At 39.9% G+C, this 15,158-nt stretch overlaps 1 protein-coding gene across 5 annotated transcripts in view; it reads left to right on the top strand.

The window, feature by feature from the left end:
* The window catches only part of MCC (MCC regulator of Wnt signaling pathway), a 320,734-nt gene that overhangs the window by 198,770 nt on the left and 106,806 nt on the right, over positions 1–15,158 (top strand). For all 5 annotated transcript variants that reach the window (XM_084833886.1, XM_084833884.1, XM_084833883.1 and 2 more), the window contains 2 exons: positions 4,551–4,664; positions 12,416–12,558. In XM_084833886.1, the coding sequence (XP_084690012.1) occupies positions 4,551–4,664; positions 12,416–12,558 (257 nt within the window). The remainder of the gene's footprint in view (positions 1–4,550; positions 4,665–12,415; positions 12,559–15,158) is intronic.

Here is a 15,158-nt window from a genome sequence, read left to right as displayed (position 1 = left end):
AAGTGGGGAAAAGGGGGGAAGGTTACATTCATTGTGGATATTTTTAAGACCACCTCTGCTCATACGATACTCTCCACCCACTACATTCTCAAAATCTGAGGCCCTGCTGTACATCTCACCACTTTCCATAGCATGATTGGTTGGGATACAAAACAGGGCATTTTCTGTTGCAACATCCAGGTTGTAGAACTGGTTCTTTCTCTTTTAAGTTTCAGGTGAGCTACTAAGACCTTTTTATTTCACTGAGCTTTCAAGAGGGTTAAAGTTCTTTCTCTTTGTTTTTATGCTGATTTTTAAATCCTGCTCTTGGTTTTATTATATAAAATTGAATTAAGAGACTTGCACTAATTTTACTGTGTGTTTTACTGAATTTTATGAACGTTATCTGTAAGCTGCTTTGAGTTTATTTTATAAAGAAAAGCAGGATATAAATGTTTAAATAAATCTTTCTGGAAATTTCACCTTTACAAAAAGGATGCTATTGATAAGAAAATCAATACTAGAGTGAGCATGGCAACAGAGCAGTACACAAATTAGTGTTTAATGCCCAAGTGTTCATAAAAATACTTCATGGGCAATTCAAACTACACATACCAGCATAGCAGTTCAAGTTATACGTGAATTGCCTCCTTTGTCTTGAAACAGTATGCCTTGAAACAGTATGTCTGTACACCAGTTGCTGGGGAACATGGGCAAGACGGTTCTGTTGAACTCGTGTCCTGTTTGTGGGTTCCCAGTCAACAGCTGGTTGGCCACTGTGTGAATGGAATGCTGGACTAGATGGACCATGGCTCTTCTTATGTTCTTATCTTCTTACGAAATCAAAACTGACGTGTTCACAACATCCATAAAACACAGAGAGAGAATGTTTTCAAATGTTCTACTGTAAAACTTCCTCTTACTTCCCATGAAGTAGAATAATTCTGGGCTTTGTTTTATTTTTACCACCACATATAATCTCTGATTTGAAATGAAATGAATTTAGCAATAGAAGTAATGTTAAAAAAACACGCAAGTGTCATTTTTCGTCATGACTGCTAAACTGTTTAGCAGGAAGATTTTCAACAGCTGTTTATCTTAAGAACAATTTGGCAGCTAAACAATACTTACCTTATTATACTACTGAGTCAGTTTTGTTTTCTCACTCAGAATTATTTTAAATTTTGTTCATGAAAATGAAGAGAAGATTTGGAATATTTTATAATTCTTCTTATTTAGACTTTAGTTATCATCCTTGTAAAAAATTAAAGAAGAGAATGTAAGAATTACTGGGTTTACAAGATCAAAGAAACCATGGTTAACAAACCACGGGTTATTTGTGAACATGAGTGAAAGAATGTGCTGGCTCCTGGCATACCTGCTTCCACTTTCTGAAACAACCCATTCCTGAGCTTTTGGTGTGACATGTGAACCCGGTACGCTGGGTTAAGGTTAAACAACCCAGATTTTTAACCCAAAAACAAACCAGGGGTTCCTGGGTTGTTTCAGAAAGCTAATTCAAAGCAGACATGGCGAGAGTTGGAAGCAGTGCAGTCGTTCGCTTCTATGCGGCCATGCCAATTCCTGGGTTGCTTAACCTAGGAACTGGTGTTACGTACGCACGAGGTCATTGTCTTAGGAGTGATTCCAGATCTGAACTGTGCATTTCCTGTGACATAGAAGCACAGATTGTTATTTCACTTCAGTTGTTCCACATTTACATGTCTTCTGGGAGGCACAGCGCTCTGCATTACATTTTGTTAGAATATTTGGCAACTGATAGATAAAATGTAAGAAATGGGTAAAATTTGGGCCATCTTCATATCTGATGTCACATTCAGGAATAGCATATAATTAGTAGTTGAGAACTGAGTAACCATGGTCTGTACAGTTCAAAGTTGAGATATGAAGGCCCAGAAAAAATTCTGAGAAAAAAATATTTTTTTCCCTCGGGTCTCCTGGAAAAATCTAATTAACTCTTTGCACTGACAGAACAGCTTCTGTCAGCAGAATGAGGAGGGGAGCAATTCCCCTTCCCCTCTGCAGCCTCTCACACCCTCAGTATCTGTTCTGGAGGCTTTGGAAACCCTCTGGAGCAGATTTTGGGAGGGCCTGGGGGACTGCAGGGGGAGGAGAAGTGGAGGAAGTCTGATTGCATGACCAGAAGTCCATTTATACAATATTGGAATCCTCTCTTTGTTTCAGTTTTTCTGGTAGAAAAATTGAAATTTCGAGAAACACTGGAAATAACCTCTAATAAAATGCTTTCTCTTTTAAAATGAGTGAAATGCTTTTTTAAGACAAGGTTTTACGCAAAATGTGTAGTACAGTGATTTTATGTAAGGTCACTGGTATTGGAGAATAATTCCTATGGGTACAGTGTTTTCAATATTGTTCTAAAATGTAACTTGATATCCAAATATTCTACTAGACCTTATTATTGTGCCTGTACAAGTATTTCTATCTAAAAATAATAATACGGTTTCCTTTTTTACTACAGAAATGTATGGTTTCTATTTTCAGCTTTTTTTTTCATACTTTTGTGATGGCAACAACTGAGATACATGTTTAGGCAGCATGGATGCAGCATTTTGCAGTTCTCCATTTCTAGTAGTGGGTATATTTACAAATCTATTTGTACATGTAGACCTTGTTTGAACGTAATGATGGTGTTTGATGGCAAATCGTGGGTTAATTAACCCAGAATTGTGGGACACGTATTGCGCATGAGCCGCTCCTGTTTTCCAGCGACAACCTGTGAATGCTACCTTCATAGGTTGTTGCCATGATGTCCAAACCTGGGCACTTTGGATTGTTAATGGGTTAAACAACCCAAAGTTAACCCAAGAACAAACCATGGGTTAACATTGGGTTGTTTAACCCATGAACAACCCAAAGAGCCTGGGTTCAGATGTCACAGTAACAACCTATGAATGCAGCATTCGTAGGTTGTTGCTGGAAACTGGAAGCGGCTTATGCATTGTGCACATCCCTGCAATTCCTGGGTTACTTAACCCACGATTTGCCACCAAATGCTGTTAAGTGCAAACAGCTCCATTCTTTGAGGCTCCGGTGATTTGTTTGCTTACATGGGAGTGAGCTCCATTAAGAGAGGGTCCTACTTCTGAGTAAACATGCATAAGATACTTTTATTTAAGCTGACTTGGGAGGGGTTTTACTCTAAAAGGTGGCCAAAAAATATTTAAATAAATAAAATTGCTCTATAAATTTCATAAATATGTCAAATAGTACAAGTTTATACATTAAGTGATTAACATGTTATGTTTCTAAAGCACTGATAAGTTTAGGTTTGATAAGGAAGGAAGTATTCCTTATGAAAGAAGCCATGGGGTGGAAGGACACAGGAATTTTACATCTCTAGTTCAGAGACTTTACAGGCAACATGAACTGATAGGATGGATCAATAAAGTCGGACAAGATATTGTCAAGAAACAATATGAGGGAGGGGTTTGATGTGGTAATGAACTGGATCAAATTTGTGGTGTCTAGGAATGAGAAATGAACTGGAAGAGGAAATTTGTATAAGGCCTTCTAACTAGTTAGAATACTGTGGGTGGGAGCTAATCTGTATGTGATGGGAACATTCTCCCCAGATGAAGACAGGTGTCTTTTTTTTTTCAGGAACTTTCAGCCTTTCTAGCAATGTCACATATCTGTTTTTACATAAGGAGAGTGTCATTAGAGTCTCTATAGAATGCTCTGTATAGAATGGGCATAAATGGAACCGGAGAATCCAAAAAAGGCTCTAAAAATCCATATGTTAAAATTTGGCAGGGGGAAATGACACACCTCTTTATATTGTCACTAGTAGTTTTATTTTTAATATAATTGTTTAATTCTGATAAGCCATTAAAAGTGTGTTGTCTTGCATTTTGGTTCAGTGTTGGTAATCTTAAACTAGCTTAATTACTGTGAGATCTGGGGGAATAAATTCCCAGAAACTAAATGTTTCTAAATGAGGGCGTTGTGGCTCAAGTTACAAGCTAGTATCTAAAACTATGCCTTCACTAATCTTTTCTCTAAGATGGCGTTATGGCTCATTCATAGAGCCCACATATGCCACCAAATAGTTTGTAAGCAAACTATTGACCATGTAAACATATGTTATGACTTAGAAATGGTAATTAAGTTGACCAAGCTTTCCTAGGGCCAAAGGTGATCGCACTGCTTAATCCAAATAAAAGTGAGCCAAAGTATATGGTGTGGCTTCAATAACATAAAACCCTATAACACCGTAATCTAAAGTCATGCTGAAAAAATAATGCACTGAGACTTCCAGTTACATTAAATTCCATTGTATTTAAGCCTATGGTGTATATTCTGATAAGCAAATGTATTCAGTGTTAAACTTGGAAATGTGCCAAGTTGAAGCATTTGAATGACATGTAATAGGTTGTCCTACTTCTTGAATTAAAAATTCCAAAGTGTGAAACTTCTCACTTGGTTTCAGCCACTTGCATTGCCTATGCTGTTCCAGAATAAATCTAAGCAAGTGGGTAAGCTTTGTAGATCGTATTTAATTTTAGCTATATTTTGCTTATGTGTTACAGCTCCACTTAGCAGCATTGGCATCTCTGAAGGGAGACATCGTTGAACTTAATAAACGCCTACAGCAAACGGAACGAGAGAGGGATTTGTTGGAAAAGAAATTGGCAAAGGCACAGGTTAGTTAATTATTCAGAATGCTAAAATGGTCTTGGCTCTTTATACCTCAAGAAGGTTAACCCGTAAAAAGATTAGACACTGTTATAAAATATCCATCAAATAAGCAAGACTCTTAACAGGTGGACACAGCAGTCACATAGTCGTCTGTTTGAATGTATAGAGTGCAGAAATGGGGAGTGACATGAAGTATTACTCAGAAACAGTTATACAAGAATTTATTTTATTAATATACAATCAAGTAAAAAAAAAAAAAAAAGAGGGAGAGGTAATTATTTTTGCCCTGACTCAAGAGTCCCATGTATGCTTTTGTGAAAAACAGAGCTCTTTGGGGATGTCATTTATTTCGGACCATTTTAAAATGGCATTGGTCACATGTTCTCTGGCCTATGGAGCAACTCCAGCACAAGCTGTCTTATGGAGATATCAGGAAGTAGAAGAAGGGGAGGCCTTCCTGTTCCGCCTCTTTTTAACCTTGATTAAAGATTAGAGGAAAAGCCTTTATCTGTCCACTGTAATGTGTGGACAAATACATGTCTCAGATGCTGAGACATAAAAGTTGCTGAATGTCTCAGCTCTCAAAGCGTGAGGAGCCCCACTGACGCTTCTCAGCCCCAGTGACAAAGCATCAGCAAACAAGCGAGTTAAGCAACTGTGACAGTGTAGCCAGGGCAAGGAAGCCAGAGCAGTCGACTCCTTCCTCCCTATTCCGTACTCACAGTAAGTAAGTGTAAATAAATAACTATAAATAATTTCCCCACCTTCTCGTAGTAAACAACTACGTTTTCCAGGGAAAACACACCCAAATTAAAAAAAAAAGTTATGAAGGGGAAAAGCAGGGGGGTGGGGGCTATCTAGTGTATTGCACTGAGTGACACATGTATGACTATCTACCTGCTGGACGGAAGTCATGGGTGTGTGTTCGGTGTAATGAGCTCCTGGCTGTCAGGGAACAATTTCTTTCCCTTGAAGCCAAGGTTGCTGACCTGGAGAAGCTAAGAGAGGCAGAGAGGTTGTTGGATGAGACCTTCAAGGACTTATTAGCTGTGTTCCACTACCAGGGTGACAGCTCCTCTGCTGTCATGGAGAATGCGGGTCTCAGGGAAGGAAGGCATTTTTCTGAAGAAGAGGGAAATGATCCCTTAGAAGGGACCCATTCCTCAGAAGACAAACAAATATCCTCTTGCACTGAGGACGTGCCTTGGGGGGGGGGGGGGCTTCTGGGAGATTCAGTCATTAGACACATAGACAGCTGGGTTGTGATGGGCATGCAGTTAATGGCCTGCCTGATGTGGGTATGGTTAATTGCCTGCCTGATGCAAAGGTTGCAGATATCATGTGCCATCTAGATAGCCTAGTAGATAGTGCTGGAGTGGAGTCAGTGGTCGTGGTCCATGTTGGACCATGCCATTAAAAGGAGCAGCAGAAACATCCAGAGCACAGGGATAATATAAACATCCATGGCAAATGCAGTTCAAGTGTAAAATGATGCACATTGGGGCAAAAAATCTCAACTTCCAGTATAGCCTGATGGGCTCTGAGCTAGTGGTGACCAACCAGGAAAGAGATCTTGGGATTTTGGTGGACAGCTCAGTGAAGATGTCAACCAAGTGTGCAGCCTCTGAAAAAAAGGCAAACTCCATGTTAGGCATAATTAGAAAAGGAATTGAGAATAAAACTGCCAAGATCATACTGCCCCTATACAAATCTATGGTGCGACCACACTTGGAATACTGTGTATACTTCTGGTCACTGCACCTAAAAAAAGATACTGTCGAGTCGGAACAAGTGCAGAAAAGGGCAACTAAAATGATCAAGGGGCTGGAGCATCTCCCCTATGAGAGAAGGTTACAACAGCTGGGATTTTTAGCTTGGAAAAAAGGAGGGTAAACGGGAGACATGATAGAGGTCTACAGAAGTATGCATGGTGTGGAGAATGTGGATAGGGAGAAATTTTTCTCCCTCTGTCAAAATACTAGAACCCGGGGACAACCTATGAAGCTGATTGGTGGAAGATTCAGGATAGATAAAAGGAAGTACTTTTTCACACAGCGCATAGTTAAACTATGGAATTTGCTATCACAGGATGTAGTAATGGCCACCAATTTGGATGGCTTTAAAAGGGGGTTGGACAAATTCCTGGAGGAAAAGGAATGGCTACTAGTCCTGATGGCTGTGTGCTACCTCCAGTACCAGAAGCAGTGAGCCTATGTACAACAGTTGCTGGGGAACATGGGTGGGAGGGTGCTGTTGCGCTCAAGCCCTGCTTGTGGGTTCCCGGTTGACAGCTGGTTGGCCACTGTGTGAATGCAGGACTAGATGGACCCTTGGTCTGATCCAGCATGGCTCTTCTTATGTTCTTCTTATGAGCATGTGAAAAGCCAATCAAGGAGGCTTGTGCTAATAGGACTTCCTATTCCTTGTGCTAATGAAGGTACTAGGAAGAAGATCAAATGATCATGTTTAGGTCAGCCTGGACAGGAATTAGCTCATGCATCAGAATTGGGTAACTTCTGCCTAGCCACAGACTTATTTAAGAACGTTGCAAATCATGACTTCCAGGAAAATTGAATTGTAGTATGTCTAGAATTCACAAGCTTGCTTCCTGAGCGTGCCAACTTTATTGTCTGTCATAGTAGAACTTTGCTGCTGCAAATTGGAGTGTGGAGGCTTTTTAAAAATGGAAGAGACAATGTCAGGTAGGCAAATGTAAGTCAAGGTAATTATATCAGTTGAGCAATGATTAATCAAGCAGAGTATTCAGTAATCTCCAAAGGGTTACTTTGCCAGGAATTATAATACCGTCTGAGATTTTTCAAGATTAGCTATTCTTTCAGAAGAAAATTACTTGGGTAGTGGCTGTTAATACCACAGTGAAATAGAAGATGAGTAATCTAACTCTTCCTAAATTGTTGTTGCAACTATTTATTTTTTTTTATCAGAACCAGAATGTGATTTTGGGAAATCACTGCCCAGGCACATAGCTGCTCTGATGCAAGAGTGAGGAATTAGCTTAGAGTAACTTCTTAAAGTGATTTAGTCTGTAATCCTATACACAGCTGTAAGTACATTCCATTGAATACAATGGAACTTACTTTTGAGTAGACACATAGAATACATAGTTAAAGTGATTATCTAGCTGAGCTGGGTTTCTGACACTATTTTGGTTTGGTGGTGGTTTTTCCTTAATATTATGGCATATGTTTTCTCTCTCATAGTTGGACTCAACAGGTATGTGGAGATCATCCACATATTAGGGTTCTTAATCATTCTCATCTGCCCACTGACATTCAAACTTTACATCAAGAGAAGAAAAAAAAAGCCTGTGTGGGACTTTGGGTGGTTCCTCGGTCAAAATGAAGTAAGCTTTAAGATGACAATAAATTAGTTAACCGTTGACACTTTAACGACTCCTCCCTTGGCAAACAGTGCCATGTCATATGAACTCTAGAAACTGTTGGTTGATTCATTTGATACGTTACATGAATCATGTAGGGCGCAATCCTATTCAGATAGGCAGCCGCCTCTGAACTCAGAGGTGACTGCCTATCCAATGCAGGGCAGGAGAAGCACGAATGGGATCGTTCTCTCCGTGCGTCTCCTGCCCTGCATTTTCAGCTGGACAGCCGATTGCAGCTGTCTAGCCACGGGAGGGCAGAGCGGGGGAGGAAGCTGCTGTACGACACATTGGATGTGTCGTACACGCATTTCCGCCCGCCCCGGAACGCCCCCAGGAATGCCCCTTTTTGGCTGCTTCGTGCTCCTCTTGCAAGCGCGGAGCATGGGGCTCTTCCGCGCTGCCTCCAAGGCAGCGCGGAAGAGGGGGGAAGTTGGTTCTCCAGGAACCGACCTCGGAGCGCAGGCTCTGAGGTTGGTTCCTGGAAAACCAGATACCCTATGGCCGTCTAGTCACTGTCTAGTGGCCATAGGATCGCTCCCTTAATGACTTGCACAATCGCTACTTACTGTGGAGCTTTCATCACTCAAAAATTTGATTTTGGGCTCATGCAGCTGCCTCAGTCTGTGGGGAAATTGTTACCACTGCTCTGTGGCTAAACTTAGGTCTTGTAGTTAGGTACAGTAATACAGTTATGTCACATTTAATATTATGATCCTGGACATTTCTACGTATTGAGGGACAAGACATTCCTGCTTGTTGTACTGATATCCCAGAATTGACATGGTTTCTCTTACCATATTTCTTGCTTCGTCATCTTATTATGTATGTATGTATGTATGTATTTCTATACCACCCAATAGCCAAAGCTGTCTGGGCGGTTCACAAAAAACATCTTGTTGCCCTGAGCTTTTCCCAATGACCTTTCCATCATTGTATGTTCAACAGGGATTGGATTTGTGTGAAATGAATGAAACCTTCCTATCCCTATCCCAAAAACTAAGTTTGTTTATGTTTTGACTGGAAATAAATGTTCTTCTGCCCTGCTCCGAGCAACTGCTCTACATTTGCAAGAATTGATCTAATGTACATCTCAGCCTTTCCTTTATCTTATATGCCAAGCAGTATTTTTAACTGCAGTTTATCTTGAAGCTACACGATGGCCACTGAAATGAAGGTCTGAGACTTCAGTTTTGTAATTGTAAACTGCAAATTATCTATAATTACCATTCGAAAGTATGAGGGTAAGAGGATGATCTGATATTTAAAGAGAACTCCATGGAAGCAGAAGTGTAGCAGAATACAGTGACATATATGGGGTAGTATCCAATGTTAGTCCTAAGTAGAGTAGAACCATTGAAATGAATGAGACTTAAGTTAGTCACAGCTAACTTAGATCTCATTCATTTCAGTGGATCTACTCTATGTAGGGCTAACACTGGATGCTACCCTATGGTGATCAAAATATGGGAAAGGGAATAACATAGGCTACAATAACTAAATCCTACTTCTTTTTCTAAAATCACTGCTATTTCTGATAGCCAAATCCTACAGCAAAAGGTCAGCTACAGAAATACTAAATAACAACTGGCCATAGAGTAGTTTCAGTTCCGTCTCCTCACCCCCAATCAATTGAACATCTCTGTGGTTAACCATGTAAATCAGAGGATTTTTTCCTCTTCAGACTATGGGCTGTATATGAAAGCTGAATTGGAAAAAGGATGTTATTAGTGTGTTTTGGGGTGGTGGATGATAATGGAGGAAACAGAATAGTCTGTGCTAACTAGCATTATCAGCTTCTATGTTTATTTAAAGTAGAACAGTTAAGTTTTCAGTTTCTTCTGTTGGACTGTTCCACTTCAAACAAACTAAACAAACCTGAGTAGTCAAAAATGTGATATGCAGTTTATCATCAGCCTAAACTGTACTGCAGTGATAAATGTGGAAGTGAACTGAAAAAGTAGCAAAACACCTGGCATTTATGGTTGTCCTATGAAACTGGAAAATTGCTGAAATTCTGCTGACTGCTTATTTTAGATTTAGAGAATTAATTAATAATTAATAGGCTTATTGAAAACGAGGCTTATTTTTCTATTAGAAGAATAAATATAATGACAACAAACATTTCAAAATCACTTGGTTGTTGTAAAAGTTCTCTTCTTAATTATCATCACTATAATCATCCTATATACTAATAGTAAGCTCATTCTCTGAGCGTGAATCTTTATGTAGCTAGGACAGCACTATCCACGTATAAGAGGGAGATAGCAGCAGGCTTCGGGGAAGCTTGCCAGAAGTTCAGGAAGCCCTCAGAGGACAGCTCAAGAAGAAGTGAGCATGCTCACTAGGCATAGAATGCTGGCTGACTGTTGGTGGGAGTGGAATTGAATTTCCAGGAAAAGGGCATGGCTGGAATTCTGAACAGGAGCAGTTCATACTGCAGTATTTTGTTGCAGGTCCCATTTCTCAATTACTGTTTGTAAAAGCATCTAAAATATAGTAGATGCTGTACAGGAATAAAATGAAAAGGTCTTCAGGCTCACCGTCTTAAAAACATGAAACAAAAGGACTTGGAGGAAGAGGGAAAACTTTGCACTTACTGAGTGAGACTAAAAGGAAGTAAAATATAAACTACACAGTAATTGACCTGGGAATATTAATGTATTTATTACATTTACTTTATGTATTATTAGCATTTATATACTACATTATTTAGGAAAAAAACATTTCTATCCCGCCTTTCCACTAAAATAGCCCTTAGTGTGCTATTTTCAATAGGAAAATGATAAAAGATATCAAATAGAACATCAAGAAGGAAATGCAAGGGAGATGGGAGACTTAATAAGGAGATTTTTATTTGATGAAAGCTGAGGAGGAAAATAGGAAGAAAGCAGTGAAGATAGATATTGGGCAAGGCCATGAAGAGACTTAATGGCTCAAAGAAGGAGTTTAAACTACATGGAACGATAGAGGAAGCAAGTGAAGAGTAGCAGTTAAGAATCAAGATAATAGGTTTATATTTAGAGACAGAAAGACTGATAAGCAAAACATTGCAATCATTACACACGCACACCATGGCTCCCACTCCCTGCAAACAGCTTGCCTCCCTTTGAGACCCCCAGCCAGCCAGCCTGTCCTGCTCTTGCCTTCCTCCATTTCCATCCATCTGTCTTTTTTGGTCCTTCCCCCCAATGCCCCTCACACATTGCCACTGCCAGAGAAAAAAGAGTGTTGGAGACACATGACCCTTACATTACCCCACCACCGGAAAAAAAAACAAGGGTCTTCAGGAAAAAAAGGCGGTTGGGCACACACACAACCTAACTACAGAGCACGGTGACTAGAGCAGCCTTTTGAACTCTTGGCACTGCGGTCTGTGGTTTGGCCTCCACGCATCTGCATGATTGCCTTCTTTGTGCGATGGTCCTGTTTTTTACTCCAGCAACAGCAGCAACGTATGGGGAGTGTTGGGAATGACGTGAGTGCCTGACTAGTTTGCAAGCTGTTTTCTGCAGTAATGGCACTCTTCGTTCCCTGGGGGCAGCAAGGAACCAGGGATGTTGGGGGCCACAGAGATGAAGAATAACAGCTGCATGCAGCCCATGCAGTCTATGGGTTGTCCATACAGTATACGTAGGAATTAATTCTGTAATGTTGTAGATTGTCTTAGACAAAGATCTTCATAGAACACATTTTGAGTGCGTAAAACCTTGTCTTGAAAAGTGTTTCACTCATTTCAAAAGAGAAAATATTTCATAGGAGATTTTTACAGTGTTCATTTGCTGCTAGAAAAATTGAAAAAAGTCCTCAGGAAATATGCTCCCGCCCAACACCACCCCAAAAAATCCTGTTTTTTTTTTTCCAGGAGGCTTTAAGAATTATTCAAACATATTCTGGAATGTTGTTGGAGTAAGATTACTGCCTCACATCAGACTGAAGGTCTTAGATAATTGTGTTTTGTTGTTGTTGTCATCATTACAAGCTCAAACCTGTATTCTCTAAATTATGCTGTTATACTGACAATATATTATTTATGCATTGTGAGTGTGTATAATGGGCCGACTATATTGTGTAGGTTTTTTAAAAAGAAATCATCAACCTAACGATTTGACCAAAGGATGTTATCAACGCAGAATGCAACGTCACTGTGGCTTACATTCTCATATTCAAATATCCTGGAAAATTGCCAATTATGCCCTGTTTTAGGTTTCTTTGTAATTTCCTAGTCAAAATATCTAGATTTTATAGGATATTGGGAAGATGAGAGAGCACAGTGCCCTGTATCTAAATCTGCATCACCTACCATGAGGCCCATGTAGTTCCTCTGAACTTCTTTCTTATGCTGGGCTTTTTTAGTGTGAACAGTCTCACCTAATGAGAGAGCATGAAGATGTGCAAGAGCGGACAACGCTTCGCTATGAGGAACGAATCACAGAGCTCCACAGCATTATTGCAGAGCTAAATAAGAAAATCGATCGACTACAAGGAACTACTATAAGGTACAGTGATCCTCATGAATTTTGTCAGCCAGACACCAGCATGAGAGTACTTCTCAGGCTTCCTGAAATCATTTCCCCCTTCTAAACAGATAAGGTCTCTTCTCCACACATCCTCTCCCAAATGTAGAACCTCTTTGGGTTATGTCCCCTAATTCCTACACTTGTATACTTCTGTTTCCCCATCCACACAGCTCCTGTGTGCGTGCCACTTACCATTTCCCTAATATTTGTATCAATTTCCCCAACATCTCTCCCCTAAGCTCAGTTTATGCCACAGTTACCATGTTATTTTATCTTCAACCCAAGGTAACTGGATTTTCAGCCTGTGGACTTACTCCTCCCTTCAAATGTGTCTTACCATGTTTACTATAGGCCGTACGTTTATTTATGTTTATTCAGCTTTTCTAATGTACAGAGGGTAACCCTGTGCGTGATTGCATGTATGTAGTTGCAAATGTTGCATTGCCAGTACTTCTGATGTGGTTAAAAGGTGAAGCCAACAGTAATTCCTAATTGCTTGGGAATATTTGGGAACTCAGTTGTCTTGGGAATTCATTTTTTAAGAAGTTAGGGATATAGCTGCGGACAATTTTGTATGAGGCCTGGAAGATAAACATCTGAAATAGTATGAGCATTGGTTACTTTTTGCAAACATATGCATTATTCACAAATTCTATAAGCTTGTGAAAAATAGACTGTAATGGCAGGGCAAAAAATTAGATGATGAAGTGACTTATTGGGGAGAAATTTTTTGCTACAGTCAGAGTCAGTAGTCTAGCTCAGAGTTATCAAAAGGTTTTATACCAGCTATTCAACATAATCAGGGCTGATTTAAGACATCCATAATCTGCATCTGATCGGAATTGCTCAATACTGTATTGACCTCAAGAGGGGGGTCAGATATGCCACATCCACTAGTTATGCAACAAAATATGTGGACAGAATTCACATGTATTGGACACAGTTGCTGATGGCTTTAGTTGTTGGTCTTTTTTGCATGGCATCATTTGCAGTAATGAAAGGATGAGAAAATTAAAATACAGTTGTGTGGCTCATATCTACCAATCCTACTGTTATCTCCAAAATATCATGGATAGGTCACTTAGTTTACACCACATATGGGCAACCCATGAGCCAGATGTGGCCTTTGGCCAACTTCTGTGCATCCCACAGGCACCCTCCCCAGCCCGCTGGCCTCCCCTATCTGTGTGCTCCTCAGCTGTTCTGGCACAAATTAGCAAGGAGCAGAAGGAGTCACACAGTGGGGAGAAGGGTGTATAGGGGAGGGGGGCTGTGTTTGTGGAGGGGGGCTGTGTGTATGTTTGAGGGAGAGAGGTACAGTGAGGAGGGAAGGCTGTGTGTGTTTGCTTGATGCTTGGGAGAGAAAGAGAGAATGAGTGAGTGGGGGAGCCCAGACTCTACCCCTACCAGCTGTGGTCACGCCCACCGCTGCGAAAAACATTTGGAGGGCACCAGGTTGGGAAAGACTATACTAGGCTATAGGCTTGGGACAAACAGACAAGGAAATTTATCTAAACTTTAAAACATATATATATGTTTAATCATATTTACATATTAAGAAGTTTAATTTAAGAAGGTTGGATGTTATCCTAGGGATGGATAGATATATCGATTTCTGCTCCAGCTCAGTTTCACATGGGGGCATTCATATGTCCTTTCTGTTCAGTTTCTCCATCAATCTGTAATGTAAAAAACCAAACAATGAAAATTTGCATTCTTTTTGTATGCATTTTAACCTAAAGTACACATTTTGTATGTATTTTTACCTAATGTATGTATCTTTATATGGATTTTCAAAGCTCTGAGAAATGCAGAAACAGAAGGACAAGTGCATTCTAATTTTCGTATTAGTCTGGGAAATGCAATTCAGGTTGGTTTGCTTAGAGAAGCAGATGGAACAAAATTGTCAAGAATCCTCATCACAACCTCACATTTTTTATGCTCTTATCCAGTATTTAAACATTGATACCAAGTGTAAACCAGCTAAGGCTTACATAATTCCTTGTTTGGAAACAATTTGTCTGATGGTGGGCATATTGTCAATGATAGCCCACATTTGCAGAGTAGCAGGCCTCAGAGATGACCTTTTAATCTCTCACAGTTAACCTTTATAATTATTATAACTGTACATTGCATAAAACATTTATTTATATATTTTATACAACATTTTAAACATCTTTTCCCTCAGGAGTTTTAGATTCTCCACTATAGGTCTTGCCGGATAGGTCTAGGTAGCCCTATATGGCAAGCTAAACCAGTGCGCAGACACCTGACAGAACAGACAGAAATGCTTTAGATAGAAGGCAATAGGAAGGACTGATCAATAGAAGGCACGTGTACTGTGATCAATGAACATCAGCATTGCAGAAAGTATAACTGAACTTTCCTCCACTGCAGACATAGCCTGAGTTACAATAAAATGTTGAAGAGATCCATTTATCTCCTTGTGCATTTAACGCAAAATTGGGAAACCACAGAAGTGTTAATCCATAGTAGAGCAAGGTTGTTTATCATAAAATCTCTCTGAATTATTGCTCAATAAAGATATGTTCACGCTGGGAGAGAGCACAGGACAGGAA

Source organism: Heloderma suspectum, chromosome 2, assembly GCF_057233095.1.
Source record: "Heloderma suspectum isolate Gila_16-S chromosome 2, 16-S_ref, whole genome shotgun sequence".
NCBI lineage: Eukaryota > Metazoa > Chordata > Lepidosauria > Squamata > Helodermatidae > Heloderma > Heloderma suspectum.
The sequence above is the reverse complement of the archived record's forward strand: the minus strand, read 5'-3'. Positions and strand labels throughout refer to the sequence as shown.